Source organism: Pogoniulus pusillus, chromosome 10 (genome assembly GCF_015220805.1).
Source record: "Pogoniulus pusillus isolate bPogPus1 chromosome 10, bPogPus1.pri, whole genome shotgun sequence".
Classification (NCBI taxonomy): domain Eukaryota; kingdom Metazoa; phylum Chordata; class Aves; order Piciformes; family Lybiidae; genus Pogoniulus; species Pogoniulus pusillus.
This window is the reverse complement of record NC_087273.1, coordinates 23,823,607-23,847,154: the sequence shown is the minus strand read 5'-3', so window position 1 is coordinate 23,847,154 and position 23,548 is coordinate 23,823,607. Positions and strand designations below refer to the sequence as shown.

The window sequence follows — 23,548 nt, the reverse complement described above, 5'->3', positions numbered from 1 at the left end:
TTTAGACTGGATATTAGGAAAAAAATTTCAGAGTGGTCAGGGACTAGAATGAGCTGCCTAGGGAGGTGGTGGACTCACCAACCCTGGATGGGTTTAAGGGTGGTTTGGATGTGGTGCTTAGGGGTATGGTTTAAGGTGAATCTTGTAGAATAGGGTTCTAGGTTGAACTTGGTGATCCTGAGGGGCTTTGCCAACCTGGATTTTTCGGTGGTTTTGATCCCAAAAGCCTTGTGCAACGTCACATTTACACCAAGCTTCCTTTGACCCTGTCTCTTGTCAGGAGCTGCTCGGAGCATCTATGAAAGGCGTTAGGGAAAACTGTTGGGTTTAATTCAGTGGATGAGGGTTCGAGGCTGGGATCTCCTGCACGAACAGCAGCTGCCGGGCCCGGAGGTCGCTCGCAGGAGCTGCAGCTGGTCATGCTACTGCTGGGAGCGCCGGCGGCACTGCCGCTCCCAGGGGCCGCAGCAGCATCTGATGCGCTCGATGGCTTCGGCTCTCTCGTTACGCGGCGGACGCTGTGGCGCCGTCCGTGACATCAGCAAACAGCCCTGCGGGAGCCTCTCTGCGGCCGCCTGCCAACGTCACGTCCCGCAGCGTCACCTCCTGCAGCCCCAGCCCCTCCCGGCTAGAGGCGGAAGTGACGAGCTACCGGTGCGCCACGGGGAGCGCCCGCAGAACGGGGTTCTTGTGGCGGGGTGAGATGGCGGCGCCTGGTGCCCCCGTTACCGTCACCGTCACTTACAGTAAGAGCTGCCCGAGGAGGGGTGGGCGGGGGTCACCTTCAGCCACTACCGAGTGCAGCGGGCCCCGCGGCACGTCCCCTGGCGCCCCTTATCCCGAGCTGGCTTCGGTGCCTCGGATCCCAGCGACACCGTGCGGGTCGGGTCCCGGCTAAGGGGGGGGAGTCCCATCCGCCGTCCGCCGCGAACCTTGGACACCCTCCTTGCCTCTCCCCTCTTCGGCTGTTAACTGCCACCCAACACTGCGGGGCGGGCGGGCCCTCGGTGCCAGGGGCCAGCGGGAAACGCGCGGGCGGCGGCGCGAAGCCGTGCGAGGGTTGTGTGTTGGGACGGCTGAGTGTCCGCGGCGGCAGCTCCGCAGAGCCTCGGAGGCAGAAGATGCCCCTGGCGCCTGCGCGGGCCTGCAGCTGTCAGCGGGGTGCCGGCAGCGTGCTCGGCCTCGCGGGGCCACCCGCCGGGCCTGCCTCGGCGTCAGGGGGACACGGCTCGCCCTCTCCTTAGCCTGGTCTCGTCCTGGCTACTACTGTAAGGTTTCATTCCTCTATGACTGTGTTTTCCTGCAGTCTCATGTAAGCTGGCTCAGTTAGGCTCATCCAACAGAAAGGAAACAACCGCCAAAGCCAACTTTTTCTGTATCAACATGATGATAAATATGCCATGTGACTGAGATCTGCTGTAGAAACGATGACAGGAGTAGGTGACAAGGCTGCCCTTGCCCGGGCACATAAAGCAGAGATTGCCTTTTTTTTTTTTTTTTTGGCAGTAACATTCATCTACATTAAATAAATCACCAAAGTCAGCACTGTGCTACCCTATGGGCTCTCGTGTTTGTTGAGTAAGTTTGAACGTTTGTAGTTAGTGATTGCAAGCGAAAGTTATGCCAGCCTGATGAAATAGGTTACTCAAAAGCTGGCTTTGGGAAACTGGCTTTTGCTTCAGCTTCAAGAAGAGAAGGAGGAGGAGGGAGAAGAGGGTGAAAGGGGAAATGTAGTCAAGTACGAAAATGGTTACTGCAAAGTGGCAAGAATAGCCTGGAATTCACAGTTGTTATAAGATAGAAAATACCATGAGTAAATGTTGATGAAGTGGATCTGGGCGAGGCAGTTGGAGGAATAAGAGGGATAGCAAGGTCAGTCCGCAAGGTCTTCATCAGCTTATCTTTGCTGACAAAACAAGTTAATTTTTAAATGGATTATTTTTAAATTATTGAATAAGTTCTGCTGCTATTTCTTTTTCACTACATTCTTTCCACCTTTAGAGCTTATTTATTTCTGCCTGCTCCTTCATGTTTTTAAACCGGTACATTATTTTGTAAAAATGTTTCATTTTAAACCAGTCAATTTTTCTTTTAAAAAAATGACAATAACTTAATTATATTAACATATTTATATATTATAATTTATTAACATATTTATAAATAATTTCAGCATCTTGCTGTTTGCCAGCAGTTTCCCAGTCTGTGAATGTTTTATCACAGTATTATTAGGATTGGAAGAGACCTCACAGATCATCAAGTCCAACCCTTTACCACAGAGCTCAAGGCTAGACCATGGCACCAAGTGCCATGTCCAATCCTGCCTTGAACAGCTCCAGGGACGGCGACTCCACCACCTCCCTGGGCAGCCCATTCCAGTGTCCAATGACTCTCTCAGTGAAGAACTTTCTCCTCACCTCGAGCCTAAATCTCCCCTGGCGCAGCCTGAGGCTGTGTCCTCTCGTTCTGGCGCTGGCCACCTGAGAGAAGAGAGCAACCTCCTCCTGGCCACAACCACCCCTCAGGTAGTTGAAGACAGCAATAAGGTCACCCCTGAGCCTCCTCTTCTCCAGGCTAAACAATCCCAGCTCCCTCAGCCTCTCCTCATAGGGCTTGTGCTCAAGGCCTCTCCCCAGCCTCATTGCCCTTCTCTGGACACGCTCAAGCATCTCGATGTCCCTCCTAAACTGGGGGGCCCAGAACTGAACACAGTCCTCAAGGTGTGGTCTAACCAGTGCAGAGTACAGGGGCAGAATGACCTCCCTGCTCCTGCTGACCACACCATTTCCGTTTTTTTTATTCTCTGGTAGTTACTTTAAAAAATAGCAAACAGAAAGCATTATTCATCTTGGACTTCAGCCACATCTATCTGTCGTAGTCAAAGTCTGGTTTCCCACTTAGCTCAGATGCTTTTACATTTCTGCAGGCATGAGTGAAAGTAGGGAATGATGGAGGAAGGGGTTAAGAAAGAATGCTAGCAGACCTACATTTATTGCTTGACAATCTGCAATAAATTGAAGTGACTCAATTCTTAAATATATGTAGGCATTTAAAAAAATAGATTTTCGAATTTTGCTCTAGTGGTTACTTAGGACTCAAATTGTCATTTACTGAAACAAACTGGCAAGCTATAATACCAGTCAGTTATAACCCATTGGATATTTTTCTTTACAGGAACATTTTTGTTACAGTCAGCCTAAACTGGTACTCATGATTTGTAATTAAAACTTCCTGTTACTAGGCAAACTTTGGCTGTTCTCTTTTTTTTTGGTTGTTTTTTCTCTCAGATGCCGATGGGAGCTACTGATGGGACCTTTTGAAATAAGTTGAGCTTAGGACCTTCCCCCCCCCCCAAATCTAGCTGGGAAGAAAATGTGTTTATGACAAAAGCTTGGAGGAGAGTTTGCATAATGTGATTTTGAGCTTAAAACTGTATTGAAATTAATAAATATTGTTGGATCTTATGAATTTTTGAGGCCACAGTGACACTTGTTATGTGACTCTGGGAGGCTGGAATACTTTAAAGTCAGTGTTTCTAGCACTCTTCTTTATTAAAGATAGGTACATTTCCAAACAAATGGTAGCAGGTACCAGTTTTCCATCTGATATTTGTTAAGGAATTCTGTTTTCCTGTGAAGTAAAAAATACCTGTCTTGATTTCCCCTGCAGCCAGTGGTGTCTTATTCCTTGGGTGCATTTAGATTGACAGGCCTTAAGTGTGTGCAAGTAGAGGGTTATAGAAAGGGTCTGTTGCAAAGCAGAGATTAAGAGACATGCTCTTTTTTTAAAGAACTTCCTGCTGTTTGCATGCAAGTGATCTCTGGAATGCTCCATAAGTGGAATATGACAGACAGAATAGTCAAGGAGGTTAAGGCTGCGTTTCAGCAGTATTATGGGGAGAAATAGTGTTTGGACTACGAGAATTATCTCAGGTGGCTGGTGGAGAAGAGGCAGGGTAGACATTCTTTTGTATGAGGAGTAGGGAGCAAAGGAGGTGATAAAGTTTCTCACATGTCCCAAGACTCACGCCATGAAACATTCTTACAGGTAGGAAATGGAATGTGTCAGGAAAGTGTAGACTGATCGAGCTCTTCAGGTTATTCAAATGCAAGATAAAATTTTCAGATGGGGTAAGTCACTCTAAGATGAAGAAAATCCAAGAGAAATCTTTGGTTGAAAATTGCAATTGTACATAAGAATCAGTGATTTGAGAACTTTCTGCATTGGTGGAAATAAATACTAGAAATTGATTCTCTGTAATATTTTCTGGATTACAGTAAGTATTACTGTTTTTTGTTAGGTAATGAGAAACACAGTATTCAGGTTGCTTCTCAACAAGAAGATGGTGAACCAACACTACAAGACATGGCTGCACTTGTTGAACAAGTTACTGGAGTTCCAGTTCCTTTTCAGAAACTGATATACAAAGGTAACTTAGAAATCTCTGTGTGTTTCTTAAAGATGATGCCATTCATCCTAATCAGTTTCACAAACTCATGTTTTTAATGTCTTTAAAAAGACATTCTTATGCCACTCAGTTATTTTTTAACTGCTCTTTTCCTCTCTCATTTTCCATTTAGGGAAGTCTCTAAAGGAATTGGAACAGCCGTTGTCAGCGCTTGGAGTTAAAAATGGTTGCAAAGTCATGTTGATTGGGAAAAGGGTAAGTGTTGCCTTTGGGCCTTTTAAATTATTGTCATATACATCAGTGATTGATCTGAACTGGTTGCATCATATCTTCTATACCTACCCACAAAGTTTAGTTCCATCTTACTCCGCACTACAAATAACTCTGCAGTCTGTATATTTCTGAAATTACATTACGGACTGACTTCTGCCATACATTACTGGCAAAATTCTGCCTAATCTATTGCTTGTCAGTGCTCTTGAATTTTCTTTTTCTGATTTAAAACAAATTTTAAAAAAGCTGTAGCTCCAGAGTCCTTTGCATTATCTCTTGTGAGATGACTTACGGCTGCTTTGACAAATAGAGGAAAAGTAGTATCTTGTGATACACGTTGCCTCTACTTTAAAGATGCTAAGCTAACAATGACAAAAAGCCTGCACTTTTCCTTATTCCCTTAAAATGAATCTCATTTGGTGTATCTGTGTACATTTCCGCTTTGATTGTGTCTGTAATTAGGCCTTAGAAGAGGCACATTTGATAGATAAGGAAAGAATGACCACAATGCAGTATGGATTTTAAGTCAGTGTAAGTTTACGTCTGTCTCACTACTGTTGCTGCTTTTCAGCTGTGTGGTGTCTCTGTTCCATAGTTGTTAATGTTGTGTTTTTGAATGTACAGAATAGTCCAGAAGAAGAGGCTGAATTAAAGAAGTTAAAAGATTTGGAGAAGTCAGTGGAGCAAATAGCTAATAAGTTAGAGGAAGTTAATAAAGAGTTCACAAGTATCCAGAAGGTATGTCAGTTTTGTATCTTTATATCTTTGCCAAACAGTTTTGTAGGTGAATATATTTTAAAAAAATACTCTTTAAAACTTCTGAGTAGTCAGTAATACTGCTCTAGGGTCCTGTAAAATTCTTAACTAAATTTCAAATGCTGTTTATGAGTTTACAAAATAGAAATACAGCACTGTCTGGAAAAAGGTAAATATTACTACATTTTGATAAATCCTATTCTCTAGGTCTGGAAAAACATGAAGGGTTTTCTAGAAGTCCAGAGGAGAATGTTGCATTGTTTAAGTAGGACTAACAAATCTTGCATTTAGCATTTCAAGGATGGGTAGAACACAGATTGAGATTGGAGTCCCTATCATACTTGCAACTTTCAGAATTAGTTAAAGGTGTTTTCTGCTGTGGAGAATTGACAGATATTCTTAGCTAGAATATTCTGTAGGGTATGGAATAACTTTTGTCTTTCCTTCCTTATTTTTCCTCCTCAGGGATTTTTAGCAAAAGACCTCCAAGCAGAAGCGCTAAAACAGCTGGACAAGAGGATAAAAGGAACTGCAGAGCAGTTCATGAAGATCCTGGAACAGATCGATGCCATTGTAAGTAAATAACCACAGAACAAAGTTAATTCCCACTAGAAATTTACTATTAAGAATATATCCTTCTTGTTCATTTATTTGATACATGAGAATAGTAAATTAAAAAAATAATTTGAAAATTAGTTAATTGTTTTTTTTTTTTAATGTCCAGCTCTTGCCCCTGTATATCTCCAAAAAGACTACTTGGCAGCATCTGTTTTTAAATGGTGACATTAATGTCTGTGTATGCATCCCCATTCTGCAGAAGAGCTTCATTTGGGGCAGCCACCTGTTAAGACTACATGAAATGGGTATCCTTTACTCAACATTTACCCTTCTAGTTTGTTGTGGCAAAATTTCTCATTAAACTTCATGGCAACAGTAGAGGTCTGGGAAAAAAAACCCAGCAAATCCATACTCATGTATTCTGTATTGGATAGGAACAAGGAGGTCCTGAAGAATAATCTGTTCCATTTTATATGGGCTGACAGTACTTATCTTTGAGATGCCTGAGTATTAAGGGCTGAATTTTTTCTTTGGAATGTACTGGGGTATATCCAAGTGCTTCACAGTCATTAATGGATCATAACCTTACATCACATTTCTATATCTTCCAGCTGAGAGCTAGGTAAGAACAGAAGATTATGGCAACTAGAGTATTTCCTTACTCTCTTTCTGGTCATATTCTGTAAACTTCATTACATAATTATGTTGATTATCATTATCATAATATCCTGATCTGAAGGAAAAACACAGCTTTTCTGTGGTAGTGATGTCTTTGGGTCTCCACCTTTGTACAGTGACCCTTTACAGTATTGTTTCAGAAAGGTTTCATGCAAGTACCTATAACTGGTGAACCAAATGTAGTTTAAATTATGGACACTTTGAAAAAGTTCATCAGCAGACTAAAATAAGGAGTAATCATTCAAATTGTCTGTCATTGAATGCTGTACAATATGCATGTGTTCTAGGAGTGGTGGGGAGCTCATGAACTTATCTTTAATGGTAAACTAGCCTTTGCTGTTTGTCATAGCCAGGAGTTCTTAAATACTTTAAAAAAATGATAATATGCTAAGTATTTCAAAGTCTTTAGAAGGTTTTCCAAATTTCTTCCTTTTCTGCCTCATGTAGAGGAAAATATTTTGCTGACAGTTCTTAAATGCTTTTAGACATGAAGACTTTATATAACCACTTCCCTGTTTGAAACGGTGGATATACTATGTGTTTTTATGAAAATAACGAAGTGACAACTGTTGCAGTTAATTGGGTGTGATTAAATTTTATTTCTGATGCTAAGACCTATTAAAAAAAGGTCAGTACTTTTTTGCTGGTGTACAGTTCTGAAACTCAGCAAACAGCCTTGAGAAAATAATTCACTGCTCGCTAATTAATCCAAAATTAATTTCCCATTTCCTTTTGATTCTGGTACATTTTATGTGGCTTAAACATAAAGAATGCGATTATCTATCTCCTTATCCAAAATATTCTAAATGATACTGGACAAGAGACTTTCAGTTTTAGTGCAAGATTTTAGAAGACCTATAATTTACTCACTTTGTGTTTAGACTTAGGAAATAATGGAATCTCTGTCACTTTGTTTTGTGTCTTGTGGAAGTGGAGCAGCCAGAGCTAAACTAATTAGGAACTGGTATATTTTAATATTTGCTGTACTGATTTGTTACTTTGTTGTGTAAGAGCCAATGAAATTGTTGAGCCTCATTTTTTTAACACAAGAAATAAGTGGGGAGTTGTACAGAGGTGATGTGGGCTATATTAGGCTTAGCAATGTTTATAGTTACCTGTTTTGATATACAAAGGCAGATATGTTTTTTGGCATGAAAACTCTGAAACCTTGAAATATTGCATGTGAGATATGTGTAGTTGGGTGGAGTATGCGTAAAATGTAGCAATTCACTGCACTGGTATTAGTTAAAATGAGCAGGCCACCAGCTTCCTTAGGTATTACTGAGCTGTACTGTACGACACACAGGGCAGCAGTAGACAACCACAAAAAGATACGTATATGAACAATAAATGGGTTACACTGAAATAATAAAGGTAAATAGAAATGCAAATGAAAAAGCCTGAAGTATCCAGAAGGTATTTTATCTGTATCTTAGAACTGTTTCATAAGAGGATTTAGTAGTATTTTTGTTAGCCAAGTAAAATGCTGGTTCTGACAAATCTCTTAGATGTGCTATTGGTTCAATAACAGCATGTTAAAAAAAATAAGGTTGGCAGAAGAGTGACCAAATGAGCCGTTTTCTGCTAAGACAGAAAAGTGGATGCATTGTAGAAGTGAAGCGTATCAAAAAGCTTAACACTATAAGGATTCCAGTTTATTTCTTTGGAAGAATTGTTGTGAAAGCTCCTCTAAAGTGTCTTGACTCTCATGCATTGTTTAAACATCATCCAGCTTAATACAAAGTGAAGTTTGTGTGGTTATAGAGAGATAAGGTTGAGAAAGCTTCTCTCAGGCTGTCAACCTCCTACTGTTAGTAGACAAGCTCATTTAATTGGAGGAGCTGAATTTAGAACTAAAACTCCTTTTTGCTAGACTCCATGTGTTAAAGAACTATCAATTTAAAAAGCAATTTAGGAAGCAGAGAAGTAGGTTGGTAGTCTACAGTATTGATATGTGAGAGATGCCACTGCCAAAGGTATGAAAGTCTTGAAGGGATCCTTTTGGCTAGAGCAGCTGTACTTAACATTTTAATATTAAATGTATTTGTTTAAATGTGTGCTTCACAATGGGAAGAGTGGAGGGATCTTATGAGCATTTTTCATGAGCACATTTTGAATGCTGTCACACAGTCAGATGTTCCCATAAGGCACAGATATTGGAAGATTTCTTCACCAGGAATAGAAACTGAGTCTTATTCTATCTACAGCTGAAGATTTGTGTGTTAGCATCACCAAAAATGCCATTTATTTCAGCAGTTAAGACATTTGGTTCAGGACTAAAAGTCTACACTAATTACAAATACTGGTGACTAGAGCACAGAAAATCCTTCACTTGATCAGCTGGCACAGCTTTGTAAATAGCTGAAAGGCTTTTTCAGGAACAAACCAGAAAGCTTTTCTGAGCTCAGTATGAATATTTAAATTCACAGTCAGGATACTACATACTTCTTGTGAGCCTGCTCTAACTTACATTAAGTCTGTTACCAGTATTGCAGTCTGAGGTTATTTTGTTCTCATCACAATTCCTTTTTAAATGGTAGATTTATGATCTAGTTATTTAGTGTCTCAGAGAAGAGGTTGTTCTAAGTGAAAAAAAAAAAAAGTTTTCTTCTGAAATACCACTGGCTGATCTTCTTTACATAAATTCATGACAAAGTCATCTGTCAAATTACTGTTTCAGTGTTTCTCTGGAAAAGAAATCATTGTGCCTGTAATAAACATTTCTCAGGCTTCTCGCTAGTTTTGACACTTATAATAAGACGAGAATGTATTACGAAACCTTTGAATTTATTTGGATAAATAAATATTTGATGAGCATTTCTTCCTGTAATTCTTAAATCTATTAGCATGAATTATAAACAAAAGATTTGAAGAAAAATTTTCAAAAACACAAGGAGCATGAAAATACAATCATACCTCAGTGAGAGTAGAATGCTTAGTTCCCTTATCTGCATTCAGAAAACCCACTGGCAAATGCTGACATTGAATAGAAGCTACTCAGATGTCTGCTTAGATGAGAAATATTATCAACCTAATGTGCTTATTCAATTTCCTAATTTATGTAGCTGTAAATTAAAAAAAAAAAAAGTGAAGGGTTGCTAGTTAATAAACACTACATGCTAAAATACTCTGTTTTGATTTGGATTTTTGAAAGAAACTAGCAAAAAACCTTCTTGTTAAATATATGGGGTTTCAGAAAAAATACATTTTTTTGCAGGTGATTATCATTGCTGTCGTATGTAGCAGAGTAATTTATTTTTTAGGCAATTTGGTAACAAACCAAAAATATTTCTAGTTATTATTGCTAGTGACTGCCAGTGTAGAATATTGCCTGACTTAAGAATGGTGTCTCTTTGATTCTGCTAAGATAGTCAGATATATTTGACTAGGATTTGTTTTGTTTATTAATGGACTACACTGCTATGTGCTATGAAGTAGATTCAGGCATCAGATACTACTTGTGATTTGTTGTTTGGCAATTAACTGAAGAGGTAACACTAAGCTTAAAAATAATTATTGGAAGCACTTCCAAAACAAATTGAACCTGAGCAGAGCTGAAGGTCACATTCTGTGGCAAAGGGAGATGGTTTTATTTGGAGAGTTCTGGGAGAGAGAAAAGAAACAGTGTTTTGTAAAAGACAGTACTTGGAGTGTTGCTGGATTTGTAGTTGAACACTTGAACAGAGGGAATCTAAAGGTAGGAAAATGCACACGTGTGAATTTATGACTCTGTAAGTGGTGTTTGGTTTTAAGGACTTGTATAAAGCACAACTGTTGTGTGTGCAAAAGATGAGTCTTTGAGGGTGTGATGTGTGTGTCTCTGCAATGCATCTTTTCAGTGTATCTGCAGGGTGAGAAGTCTGGAAGAGATGTGGTGAAGCAGTTCTGACTTTGGGGGGTGGGAAACAACAACTGATATTGGAGTCTTGGGCTCTGTTTTGGGGCAGATGGAGTGCCTAGGAGTTCCACAGAGATTGCTGGGTTGAAACCTGCACTGCAGTCACTTGTGAAAATTTAAGGCTAGACAAACCAAGGACTGTGGCACTTGAGCAGGGTTTTGTCACAGAGAAAGTGCAATGCAAAGAAGAAACCTGCTATAAAATGCACTCTGTAGAAAAGAGCTGTACACTAATCCAAGCTACTGGTCCACAAGCATTGCTGGCACCAAAATGGAGATTTGGCAAGAGTTTTACATAAACACTGCCTAAGCTTATGCTGCTCCTTCTTTAATTAAATTTGATTTTAACTAAATATGGACAGGTTATTGTGACTTAATGTTTATTGCCAACTTCTCCTGTTAAGCCCTGAGTAGTTGGACATGTTCCCGGAGAGGACACTTTAGCTGACTAAGGTGAAACATAGTGTCCATGAGACTTAATTTGATGTTAAGATCTGTGGACCTTAGTAAGGCATTTGACTCTGTCCCACATGACATTCTGGACTTGCTGGGTGGAAAGCTCGCTGGATAAGGAATTGGCTGGATGGTCACATGCAGAGAGTGGTGATCAATGGCACAATGTCCACCTGGAGACCAGCAACAAGTGGCATCTCTCAGGGGTCAGTGCTGGGACCAGTGCTGCTTACCATCTTTGTCAGTGATATGGATAGAGGAATCAAGTGCACCCTCAGCAGGTTTGCAGATGACACCAAGCTATGTGGCACAGTTGACTTGCTAGAGGCAAGGGATCCATCCAGAGAGACCTGGCTAGGCTGGAGAAGTGGGCCCAGGCCAACCTCATGAAATTTAACAAGGCCAAGTGTAAAGTCCTGCACCTGAGTCAGCACAATTGCAAGCACAAATCCAGGCTGGGTGGCAAATGGCTGGAGAGCAGCCCTGAGGAAAAGGACCTGGGGTCTGAGTTGATGAAAATCTCAACATGAGCCGGCAGTGTGGGTGCAGCCCAGACAGCAATCGTGTGCTGGGCTGCAGCAAGAGAAGCATGGCCAGCAGGACATGGGAGGAGATTCTCCCCCTTTACTCTGCTCTCATCAGACCCCACCTGGAGTACTGTGTGCAGTTTTGGAGCCCCAAAGACAAGAAGGACATTGCACTGTTGGACCAAGTCCAGAGGAGGGCCATGAAGATGCTCAGAGGGATGGTGGACCTCTGCTATGAGGACAGGCTACAAGAGTTGGAGCTCTTCAGCCTGGAGAAGAGAAGGCTTCAAGGAGACCTTATAGTAGCCTTCCAGTATCTGAAAGGGGCCTACAGGAGGGCTGGGGAGGGACTTTTTACAAGGTCTTGTAATGACAGGATGAGGAGTAATGGGTTTAAACTGTCAGAGGGGAGATTTAAACTGGATATTAGGAAGAAGTTCTTTCCAGTGAGAGAGGTGAGACACTGGCCCAGGTTGCCCAGGAAGGTTTTGGCTGCTCCCTCCCTGGAGGTGTTCAAGGCCAGGTTAGATGAGACCTTTAGCAACCTGTTCTAGTGGGAGGTGTCCCTGCTGATGATGGGGGGTTGGAACTGGATGAGCTTTAAGGTTCCTTCCAAACCATTCTATGATTTGTAACCTTTACAAGTTGGATTGCAAACCACTTTTTAAGCAGCTTGACAAACTAGTACATGTAGGCTTTCCAACTCCATGTCTCTGCCAAGGGGATTACAATGTGTGATTTTAAAACCCACCCAAACAGCTGAATTACTTGGGGCAGTTAACGAGGCAGGAATTATAAAAATATGTAGTTTTTATTTCTGAAAAGCCCCACCCACAAACTATATAAAAACTAGTTAAATTTGAGCTCCAATTTGGTTGAGAAATCTTCATAAGGATGCTTATGAGCAATTTTAGTAATTTGGGAGAATCAGAAAATTGGAAAAGGTTAAGCCACAAAGTAGCTTTGCCCCATTTATCAATAAAAGGCAGTCCAGAGTCCTACAGAGTGTCTGATCTACTCATGGCAGTAGAGTAGAATCTGGAGATAGTGCCTTGGCTCCTTTGCAGCAGTGCAAATTATAATCCAGTCATGGATCAACGCGGCAGAGTCCAATGCAAATAAACCTGCCAGAGTCAGTGTCTCAACACTGCTTCCACAAGGCAAATCTTGTGAAGCACCACTGCCTTAGCAGTGCAGGGGAAAGTTGAACTGCTCAGAGTGTTATCACGATTAGCGGTGGTTTGTGGCAGAGGCAATGAATGCGGAGGTCCAAAAGTGGGAACTGCACACTTCCATGTCACATTTCTTCAGGATCCTCCTAGCCAGTATGTCCAGTTGCCATATATATATATATATATTCTGGGCACATTTTGCTCTTACCAGTTCAACAATGCAGGGGTGAGAAAAGCAGCTTCTTGCCTACTTCTTCCCCAATTCAAACCTCCAGAGTCAGAGGTGGGGATAGGGAAAACAGTTTTGCACCCCATTCAAACCTCCAGATACAGAGGGGGGGAAGAGAGTTTGCAGTGCCCTGCCACAACAGCTGTGAGAGTGTGCAAGTATAGAATGTAATTACAGTGAATAATTTTGAAGAGCGTTGTCAATAAAATTAGTGTGAATATCTTCTCTACACTCAAAAGTTTCCTCCAGTTACCAATATCTGTTTTAGGAGCAGATGTTGTGTGGTAAGTGCACTGGAGTTCCCTGTCTGCCACTGAAAGTTAATTTAGGCATATTCTGAAGACAGCAAATTGTTAATTTGCTGTTTCAGATTGGTCCAGATACTTGCATAGGCTGGAATCTCTCCTTGAGAAAACAGAGCCTGAAACAGGTGCTTGGCAAAGAGAGATGGACAGTGTAACTGAGCTAGTGCAGAATTTAATTCTTAATTTTACTGTTAAGAAACTCCAAGTCATGGAAAAGTTCAAGGCATAGAATAATAAATAACATCTTCATTTTTTGGTGAGAATCAGCCATTAATAATTAGGCCTAAGTGATCTTTGTTCTTCCAAACTATTATGTATGTGAAGTCAAAATAGTATGCATCAGGTACTCTTATCATTCAAAATGTTTCTTGTCATGTTTTAAAATTTAAAGAAACTGAATTGTGTTGTTGAAAACCAAGGGAAAAATAGGACTGTTTCCTGTGTCTAAGATTCCTTAGAACAGTTCCTATAACTTCATAGTATTTTTAATTTCTTCCCCCCAAATACTCCAAAGGCTGCCTTTTAATATATGAACTAGAACTAGTGCTTGGAGATAATTCACTCACAGCTTTAAACTAACTTCTCAGTTATTTGGTAATGTCTTTGGAGCATCCAGTTTCTGAAAGAAAAGCCTGTAATGCAACCTTTTGACAGTGTTTTGCTTTTTTGAATGAGACATGCAGGTTGGCATGCTACAGTGAGCAAGGGCTTATTGCAGTACTAGAGAATACACTTTGTAAAGAAAAAAAAGTACAAGTAAGCTTCCAAAATAAAGAATTGTAAAAAAATGTGTTTTGGAAAATGGCTATGTGTCACCTGGTAAAAAGTTTTCATTTTGGACAGACCATCGTTGAAAAGTAATAGCAGCTTCTGAACCTGTCTCATGCTGTAAATTCAGGGAAGTAAGGCAACATTACATAAATCAGCACTGGCTGGCATGGAACAGGCACCTGTAAGAGAATTTACATTGTGGTATTAACCTGGTAACTGAATTTCAAAGCTTCTCCTGCTCTTCCTCACGAAGTAAGAGAATTTGGAAAGGACAAAAAGTTGATAGAAGGCATCTCAGGACAAACAGTTTTGATAATAAGAGGATGAACACCAGTTGGGGGAAAAAAACAAACCTCTTAACTTTCAGTTCTTAGGTATTTCTATCTCTGTAAGATAATACTGCATAATTTTGCATTTGGAGGGGTTTGTCTCTTAACCTGCATACTGAACTCATGTCTGTGATGCTGATAATCATCTTTTCACTTGAAAGAAATGTGTTCAGTTTCTAGTTTTAGGAGGTGCAGTCTCACATAGAAGCTCTTTGCAAGAGAGAAAGCTTCTCTTCTGATCTTGAAGGGAAGTGTTAAAAGGTGATCAGAGTTTTATCCACTTTAACAATGCTGCTGTTTGGGAAAACTGGTACTGGAGAAATAGAAACAGAAGTAGAAGCTGAAACTACAGGAAACAGAATATTCCTTTTGTTACCCATCTTCTAAGAGCAAACTACCAAAATAAATGAACAAACCTGACACTAAGTTTGTATGACAAGATTTGCCCTTTGCAAAGCCATGCTGGCTGTGTGGAATCACCTCCCTGTCCTCTATGTGCCTTATCGTAGCTTTTAGGAGGCTCTGTTCTATGATCATCCCAGGCACAGAAATGAGACTGATAGGTCAGTAGTTTCTAGGTTCTTCCTAGGTTTCTAGGTTCCTTCTAGGTTTCCCCTTTTCCAGCCTGCCATGTTTCCTGATTGCCATGACTTTTAAAATATTATGGAGAATGGCTTGACAACTAGGTCAACCAATCCTCTCAGGACTCCAAGATGCATTTCATTGAGTCCCATAGACTTGTGTAGGTTTAGGCTCCTCAAAGGGTCACAGACCTGATCTCTTACAGTGAGAGTGACTTTGCTTCCCCAGTCCTCCACTTGCAATCCATCCACTCACAGGGTGTGGGAAGAGAGATCGAAAAAAGCAGAAGACTGTCAAAAGAAGTTGTTGATTACCTCAGTCTTCTTGTCTGTTGCTACCACTTTGCCAGTCTTGCTCATCAAGAGAGTACACTTTCTTTGACCTTACTTTTCTGGTTGAGGTACCTGTAGAAAGCCTCATTATTCTTTGCATCCCTTATCAGGTTCAGCTCCAGCTGTGCTTTGCCCTTCCTCACTCCATCCCAACAGAACCAGGCATTCCTACCATACCTGTCACTGCTTCCACATGTTCTTTCCTTTCCTCAAGTTTGACCATCAGGTCTCAATGTGACTGTGCTGGTCTCTTGCCTTCATTTCCCTATTTCTTACATTAGGGATTGAGAACTATTGTGCTCTATGGAAAGCACCCTTAAAGATCTGCCTGCTCTGTTCTGCTGCCTTGTCCCTGAGGGTAGTTTCCCTAGAGGACCTGATGAACTCCTAGAAAGTGGGGTGATTGCTTCCCTAAAATACAGGGTCCTGACTTTATTCTTCACCTGACCCTGAGGACTGTAAATTTCACCAGTGTGTGATTACTGCCACCCAGGCTACTTTGAATCTTGACACTTCTGATGAGCTCACTTGTTTCAGTGACCATCAGGTCCAGTATAACCTACCCTCTGGTAAGGGTGTTACCCCTCTTAAGAAGTTATGCTTCATGCATTTCAGAAGTCTCCTGGATTGCCTACAGCTCACTGCTGCTTTTCCAGAAGTAGCAGAAAGAGAGCCTGTGAGCATGAAACACCCTTTAGCCCTTTAGAAGACTTTGCAGTGGGCTCCCTTTCATCAGACAGCCTGTAGCAGACACCAACCACAAGTTTCCCTTGTTGCCTTTGTTTCTTACCTGTAAGCTTTTTTCCCTGCTTATGGCTGTTTTTCAGGGACAGCTCTTCACACTATATCCATTTTTTAATGTAGAAGGCAACCCCTCTACTCCTTTTTCTTGATATGGGTCGAGAACTGGCTGGAAGGCCAGGCCCAGAGAGTGGTGGTGAATGGTGCCACATCCAGTTGGCAGCTGTCACTGGTGGTGTGGCCCAAGGATTGGTACTGGGCCTAGTCCTGTTTAATATCTTTATTGATAATCCGGATGAGGAGATTGAGTCCAGCATCAGTAAGTTTGCAGATGACACCAAGCTAGAAGCAGGTGTCAATCTGTTGGAGGGTACTAGAGCCCTGCAGTGGGACCTTGCCAGGCTGGATGGGTAGGCAGAGGCCAATGGGATGAGATTTAACAAGGCCAAGTGCAGGATTCTGCACTTTGGCCACAGCAACCCCAAGCAGCACTACAGGCTGGGGACAGAGTGGCTGGAGAGCAGCCAGGAAAGAAAGGGACTTGGGGGTACTGGTAGGTACTGGCTGAAGATGAGCCAGCAGTGTGCCCAGGTGGCCAAGAGAGCCAGTTGCATCCTGGCCTGGGTAAGGAACACTGTGGTGAGAAAGACAACGGAGTTATCTTCTCCTGTACTCAGCACTGGTCAGGCCACACCTTGAGTGCTGTGTCCAGTTCTGGGCCCCTCAACTCAAGAGAAATCTTGAGATACTGGAACATGTCTGGAGAAGGGCCCCTATGAGGAGAGGCTGAGGGAGCAGGGGTTGTTTAACCTGGATAAGAGGAGGCTCAGGGATGATCTCATTGCTGTTTACAACTACCTGAAGGGAAGCTGTAACCAGGTGGGGTTGGTCTCTTCTCCCAGGCAACCAGTAACAGAACAAGGGGACACAGTCTCAAGTTGTGCCAGGGGAGGTATAGGCTGGATGTTAGGAGGAAGTTCTTCACAGAGAGAGTGATTGGCATTGGAATGGGCTGCCCAGGGAGGTGGTGGAGTCCCTATCCCTGGAGGTGTTCAAGAAAAGACTGGATGAGGCACTTAGTGCCATTGTCTAGTTGATTGGACAGGACTGGATGATCTTGGAGGTCTCTTCCAACCTGGTTGATTCTATGATTCTTCCTTGCTTGTCCGTAAGAGCCTGTAGCCATTGATAATCACACTCAGTTATGGATTTTGTTTTAACAGCATGGTGGCTGCAAACTCATGTTTGTTGCCAATGCTGCAGGCACTTCAGCTGGGCTGTGGCTGACAGCTGTTACCTTCTTAGATGAAGTCTCCCTAATTTCTTTGCAGTGTTTCATTGACGTTTCCTTCTTGGCTCCTGTTACCCCAGGAGCCTCTGCCTTATATCTGTAAGACTTTCAAGTGTGCTGCAGTGTCCCTAGCATGTTTCAGAGCAATAGGCTGAGGGTCTTCACTAGCACTTTGTCCCTCTAATCGTGGTCTGTCATCCCATAGCTTGTCACAGGCAAGCTGGATATTATCCTCCTTCAGGTCTAGCTTAAAGCTCTATCAGTGAGTTCTGCAGACTTCAGAATAAAGATCCTCTTCCCCCTTTGGGAAAGGTGATGCCAGCAGGTCTGGTGCTGTATAGGCCATCCCATTGTTGAAAAACCTAAAATTGTGGTGATCCATCTGTTTCTTCTAGTGTCACTGCCCACGGCTGGAAGAAGAGAGGAAAATAATTACTTGTGTTCCAGATGGCCTCTGTCCCAAGGCCCTGAAGTTTCTTGATTGCCCTTGAAAATAGAACAGTGTGTCCCAGCTCAACTCTGTTGCATGCCCATCTTTCTCCTCACCCACGGTTTTGGGAAGACATGTATATCTGGTGATTATTATTTCTTTGGTATCACAGTGGCCTAATTACTGCACAAATACTGGAGCTGTATGAACCTGAACTTCTGGCATCTCAGTGATGCCTACGGTTTCACTTCCCATGATGGGCTGTTTCTTTGTGCATTTTGTACTATTTACAATGCCGTATTAGGTTATGTACAAGGCTCCTATGTTTAAATCCATGTTTGCTTGATAAGACACTAAAAAGAGGTGGGTTTGTTTGGGGTTTTTCTGTTTAGGTGTTGGGTTTTTGTTTTTTGTTTTTTTTTAATTGTTACGTATGTAAACCTCTCAGCAATGCTTGCATTTTAGCTGAAACAAAAGGGAGAGTAATATTGGGAAACCTCCATTCCTGATACAGAATTAGGGTGGAAAATAAAAGATACAGCTGTGACAGTGAAAATTTTTATGTGTCTTGAGGAGTAAGAGCACAGTCTATGTGCAGGTGTCATACATGTTTCAAAAAAGTATTGCAAACCTGAGCACCATTCCCCTCCAACAGCCAAATTTCACATAGCTCCAAAAGGACAAAGCGTATATTGCTAAGATGGCATTTATGAATATATTGGGTGGTAGGAGTACAGCAAATTATGCTGTTTCAATTAAATTAAAAGCTCTCAGCATGTAACACTTTCTGTCTGTTGCCTTCTGTGAGTAGATTCTAGAAAAGATCAGATGTACAGCTTAAGCAGACTGGCAATGCCTGTATTGCTGGTGATGCATTCATTGAGTCAATGAGTTTGTAAGAAATTAGTATCTCTTATAGTCTGGAAAATACTGCAGTTGAAGCTTGGTGGAACAGATAATACATACCATAGCAGACAGAAGCAGTGCATGTAGTCTACTTCTGTATGTTACCTTAAAGACACATGGTTAGTTTGTTAGCCTAGTTTTTGTATTTGGTGTGCTGCATACCTGATTTTTTGACTTTATTACTTTTTCTTCTAAATGCTTCCTTTTGTAATCATCCTCACTTGGCAAGTATGACATTTTCAGGATGCCTGTTCAGAGGAGTCTTTGATAGATCTAATTTTTGCTGTAAGTTTAATATGCTAATTTTAACATTAAGCTGCATCAACTTATTTATTTTACTGCAGAATCTGCCAGAGAATTTCAGTGATTGCAAACTGAAAAAGAAGGGCTTGGTAAAAAAGGTTCAGGTGAGTTGTTTTGTTTTATTTCTAATTAATGCTAGGCACTTATACCAAGAGTTTGTGAAAATGAGAGCTGTTTGGCAATTCATTTTTTTCAATGTTTGTCTTAATTACATTGGTGTTTCATATGACTTCCATTTGAAATGTATTTAATAGCTTTACAAAGCAGCATACAAAATCTGAGATTTTTGTAATTCATGCTGTTTTCAGATAACACCTGCAGTTTACATTAGCGGTTGGCCTTATGGCTGAATAATGATATAAAGCTGTTCTGGTAACTTGTAAAGGAAGCAGGATCATTCCTCCTTTCCTGTATCTTGGTGGGCTGGAGGTCTAGGCAAAAGGATGCAGTCAACTATCTCCTGCTGGATCTTCCTAGTGGTGTTCTTTGGAAAATTTAGCTTGTTTTGCAGTGGACCAACTTTATATGGATGCAAAATCTTTAACTTAAAATCTGTACAGAAGAGCAGCTATGCTAGCAGATTTTTTTTTTTTAATTCCTTTGCTGTTGTATAATGCTTATAAATTCCTAGACATTGTTTGCTTTGAGATCATGTCACCATTTAAGGTTTCAGGGCAAAACCTCCCCTATCCCTTGCCCCTCTTCCCCCATAGGGGAAAAAGTAGGCAGGGAAAGGTAAGGGGTAAACAAAGGCAGTTGAACATAAATTATAAATCATGAGAGTAATTTTAACAAAAAATAAAAGGTATTTAGGGAAAGGGAATATAAAGAGATATTAGGAAAGGGTATATGTACAGGTATGTATGGAACCAGTTTGCAGGTGGCGGTGGATTCCCCTGAGGTAGGTGTGGCCACAGGGAGTAGGCCTGACCATGTGGCAAGCAGCCCTGACTGTGTGGTCAGCAGGTCTCAGGAAGGTGAAGGGCAAAAGAGTGAACTGGAAAATCCTCCCCGTTACATAGAGGGATAGGCAGGAAATGAGGGGGAATAAACATGACCTGGGTAATCCCTTCCCTGGAGGTCAGGTTTCCCACCCACCTAGGGGTTTGGATTTCTACTTACCCACTTGGTGTGATGGTTTGGGTGTTACCTGCGCCCCCCGCCCCCCACTTTGGAAATCACCCAGACTAGACTCAGCCGGCTCTGGAAATTTGAATGAAGCTTATTTACAGCTTAGCAGAATATACAAGCAGATATTTACAGTATATACAGAAATATACAAGGTAAAAGGTAATACAGAAACACAACACCCCTCCCAGAATCCTGAGTCCCCAGGAGGGGCTCCCAACTGCCCCTACCCCTCTCAACCTTACCCCAGTCCCAAGAAAGAATGGAAGTTCGGCCAGGGAGTTAGGAAGCTAAGTGGATTAGTTAGAGAAACAGAGGGTGAGGTTAGAGAGGGATGCAGCTCAGAGCTCCCCAGCAGGAGTAGTGCCTTATCTATGTTTTGATTCTTCTTCTTGTATCTCTTAGTAAGCCTGTGAGTAGACATCACCATTGTTTTCCTTTCACAGTCTGTAATCTCATTCTTCTCACCAAAACATTCTAGCTAGCTTCAAACTAACACATTTGGTAACTCTTAAACTACAACAGACCATGAACTGTATGTTTGTAATAAATATTGGAATTTGTCCTTCCACCTCTTCAAGGTCAGACTTATATAAATGAATGGTAATGATACCATGTTACTTGTTTTATTTGTATTTGGTAGCTTCAGTCACAGACTCCTAAAAAAATGTGAAAGTACCTTGCATTCACATATGAGGTTTACTGTAACCTTATGAAATACTTTCCATTATTTTTTCTCAAATTTAAAAAAAAAATAGCCATGTGTTTCAGAGGAAGCCTTACCAAGAAGTACTTCATAGTAGAAATGTTTTTTGTTGTAGATTTAGGGATAGAACACTTAGTTGCAGAAGTGAGTTCAGTTAATGCAAACTGAAACAAAGATTGTTGTTTGGCATAGTTATATGTGACTTGGAACATATTCTTGATTCGATGTGCCTAGCCAAAGCAGCAAAATACTGCAGTAGAGGTATGGCAGTAAACCTAATGACAAGATACTAGAGCTGCACTGTGGGCTGAAGTTATTGCAGAAATAAGTGGAGCTTTGTGTAAGAACTGTTCTTACTGTAAAACAAACTGTGAGCAGAAATCAGAATTACTGATTGCTTTTATAGGCACAGTATTCTGCAGTTGTAGGTTATAAACCCTTTGAAGACTGAAAAGGAATCTGAGGGGTTTCAGACCAACAATGTGTTTTTCCAGAGCAAGAAAATGATGGCAAATTATGCCTATTGCTCCCAATTATTCATGAAAGCAAGGAAGAACTACTAGCTGCTTTCTGTTGCTGGCAAGCACATATCTTCCTGAACCAGGAGATGTAAAACATGACCAACAACTTGCAGTTTTTATTGCCTTGACTTACTATCCCTTACACATCAGTTGGTGCTGGCTCAAATGATTGGTTGAAGACAGATGATTGAAAACACCATGATGATGATGAAACATTCAATGGCATAACACTTTGCTGTTCTTGATGGAATAAAGTTTCTTAGTGTAATTTAAAGGTTATTAAATATCTGCCTGGTTTGACTGTTAAGATGTAGTGCAGACATAACAAAACTGAGTGCAAGGTCTGAATTGACAGTGGGAGAGTCTGCTTAGAAACTACAGTGTGCTCACAGACGTTGGAATGGCCTAAAAGAATGAGTTTAACATGCTGACTTGTTCTGTGCGCTAGCAGAGACCAGTGGCTGCTGACTCTTACTTGCTGTGTGTGGGTTGCTACACTTGTTAGAATTTTTTGGAAGGTTCTAAGAAACTGTAAGGTGCTGTGGACTGCCCTTGTTGGAATGCAGTCTTCTGTCGTTTGAAGTACAACAGTTATTCATAAAGATGAGGGTTCATGTTACCCCTGCAGTCCTGACAAATAGAAGAGGCCTTGGTTTGAGGAAAGCTCCTTCTCAATTTGACTGTGTAGGTTTGTCACTACCACCCTTGGCTACACAAGTATGTGTTTTAGAAAGGAGTTTAGCAGTCATGTTCCAAACTGAAGCACTAACTTGTCTTGGTGGTTATGTTGCTTATTGTTGTTTATGACCTTTGGATCAACTCAGAGTACTTCAGTGGCAGGACAGATGAGGATGAGCAACCATATTATTGCCTTATCAAATATGATACATCTTTTGGATTTTGGGTAAACAAAATTGTGACTGGAAGGTGGTTCAAATTCATGATGGAAACTGTGGTTTCTGTCCTCGAGAAGCATCTACCATTGCTATAATTGGATCTGCAATAACATTTGTTCGTTTCTTACTTTCAGGTTTTTCTTGCTCAGTGTGATACCATTGAAGGAAGTATTGGTCAAGAAATGGACAAGCTGCAGTCAAAGAATTTGGCACTGGCAGAATAAGAAGGCATTGCCCTACGTAATTAGGAAACATAATTGCTCTGTGAGCAGGAAGAAAAGTTTGCTCTTTGTTTTGGAGCACGTATTCAGCTTTCTTTTCGGTTTGTTTCATTTTGAAAAAGCCCGGTCTGTTAGACTGGTAGCAGCCAATCATTATTTGCTGATTGTCTTGTTTGCTGCTTGGTTAGGCCTGTTATTTTGAAAAGAATATCCTTCCTGAAGAATGACAGAAATAATCTTTGTGGTGAATTGTTATATATGTTATGGATGAATGCTTACTTAACTAAGTTACAAAGTTTGCAGTGATGGACAATTTTGTCTGATATGTCTTTGAATTTATTTACAGCTCAAATCAGAGAAGGTCTGTAATCTTTTAAGTGGCATAAACGGCAGATGTAGGAATTCAGATTGACTGAAAAAGGCAAACCAAGATGACATGTGGGCGAGTTGAATATTCTAGTAAACAGTTCAGAGCAATAAGAAAACTCCTATGCGTTTGTATCTACTTAATGTTTGTATGCGTTTATAAATACAAGAAAGATGACTATAAGGGAGTCATACCTATTTTAGCCTTAAATTGTCATAATAAATGGAATGTACTGTAACATGTATGGTACTGAATTTTGAGTGGTGCTTTAAGTTGTTACTGAGCTCCTTGATATAGACTTATGTCTTCTACATAGATTTCTGATGTATTGTGGTTTTTGTAGATAATTCTTGCTTTTATTATTTGTGTTTTGTCTTGAGTTATGGTGGGAAATGAGATGAGATTACTCATGCTGCTCATGTACCAAGGATTCAGTTCAAGGAAGTTATAAGTAAGGAGCTATTTTGAAAATGGTTTTAATACTTTTTTTCCCCTGAATGTACTGAATTCCTGATGCTATATTTAATGGAAAAATGCAGTGGTTATTTCTAGTCTGTCAAGGTAATTTTTATGGAATTTTTGTAATGCTACAAAGTGACACAACTTCATTTTAGCAGTGCCATGTGTCTGAATGTTAGAACTGATTCTTTCAGTCAAGTTATGTGCCACAAGTGACCTGCTCTGTTAGGTGAAAAACAAGCTTTTTGCAGCAGATAGTAACTGTCTGCAGGTGCAGCCAACTTTGCAGTTGTTGGCCAGAGCCCTAGCTG

The 23,548-nt window shown here is 41.1% G+C and overlaps 1 protein-coding gene across 2 annotated transcripts; it reads left to right on the top strand.

Annotated features, from left to right (window-relative positions):
* Nucleotides 1-563: 563 nt before the first annotated feature.
* On the top strand, nt 564-23,020 carry BAG1 (BAG cochaperone 1). 2 transcript variants are annotated; one of them, XM_064150029.1, is made up of 7 exons: nt 571-746; nt 4,298-4,426; nt 4,578-4,660; nt 5,303-5,416; nt 5,900-6,007; nt 18,981-19,043; nt 22,325-23,020. In XM_064150029.1, the coding sequence occupies exons 1-7, from the start codon at nt 704-706 to the stop codon at nt 22,412-22,414; spliced, it is 630 nt and encodes a 209-aa protein (XP_064006099.1). In that variant the 5' UTR covers nt 571-703; the 3' UTR covers nt 22,415-23,020. The 2 variants fall into 2 exon arrangements, with proteins under 2 accessions (XP_064006098.1, XP_064006099.1); XM_064150028.1 differs by lacking the exons at nt 18,981-19,043; nt 22,325-23,020 and adding an exon at nt 6,159-9,784 and having other exon boundaries at nt 564-746.
* Nucleotides 23,021-23,548: the final 528 nt, after the last annotated feature.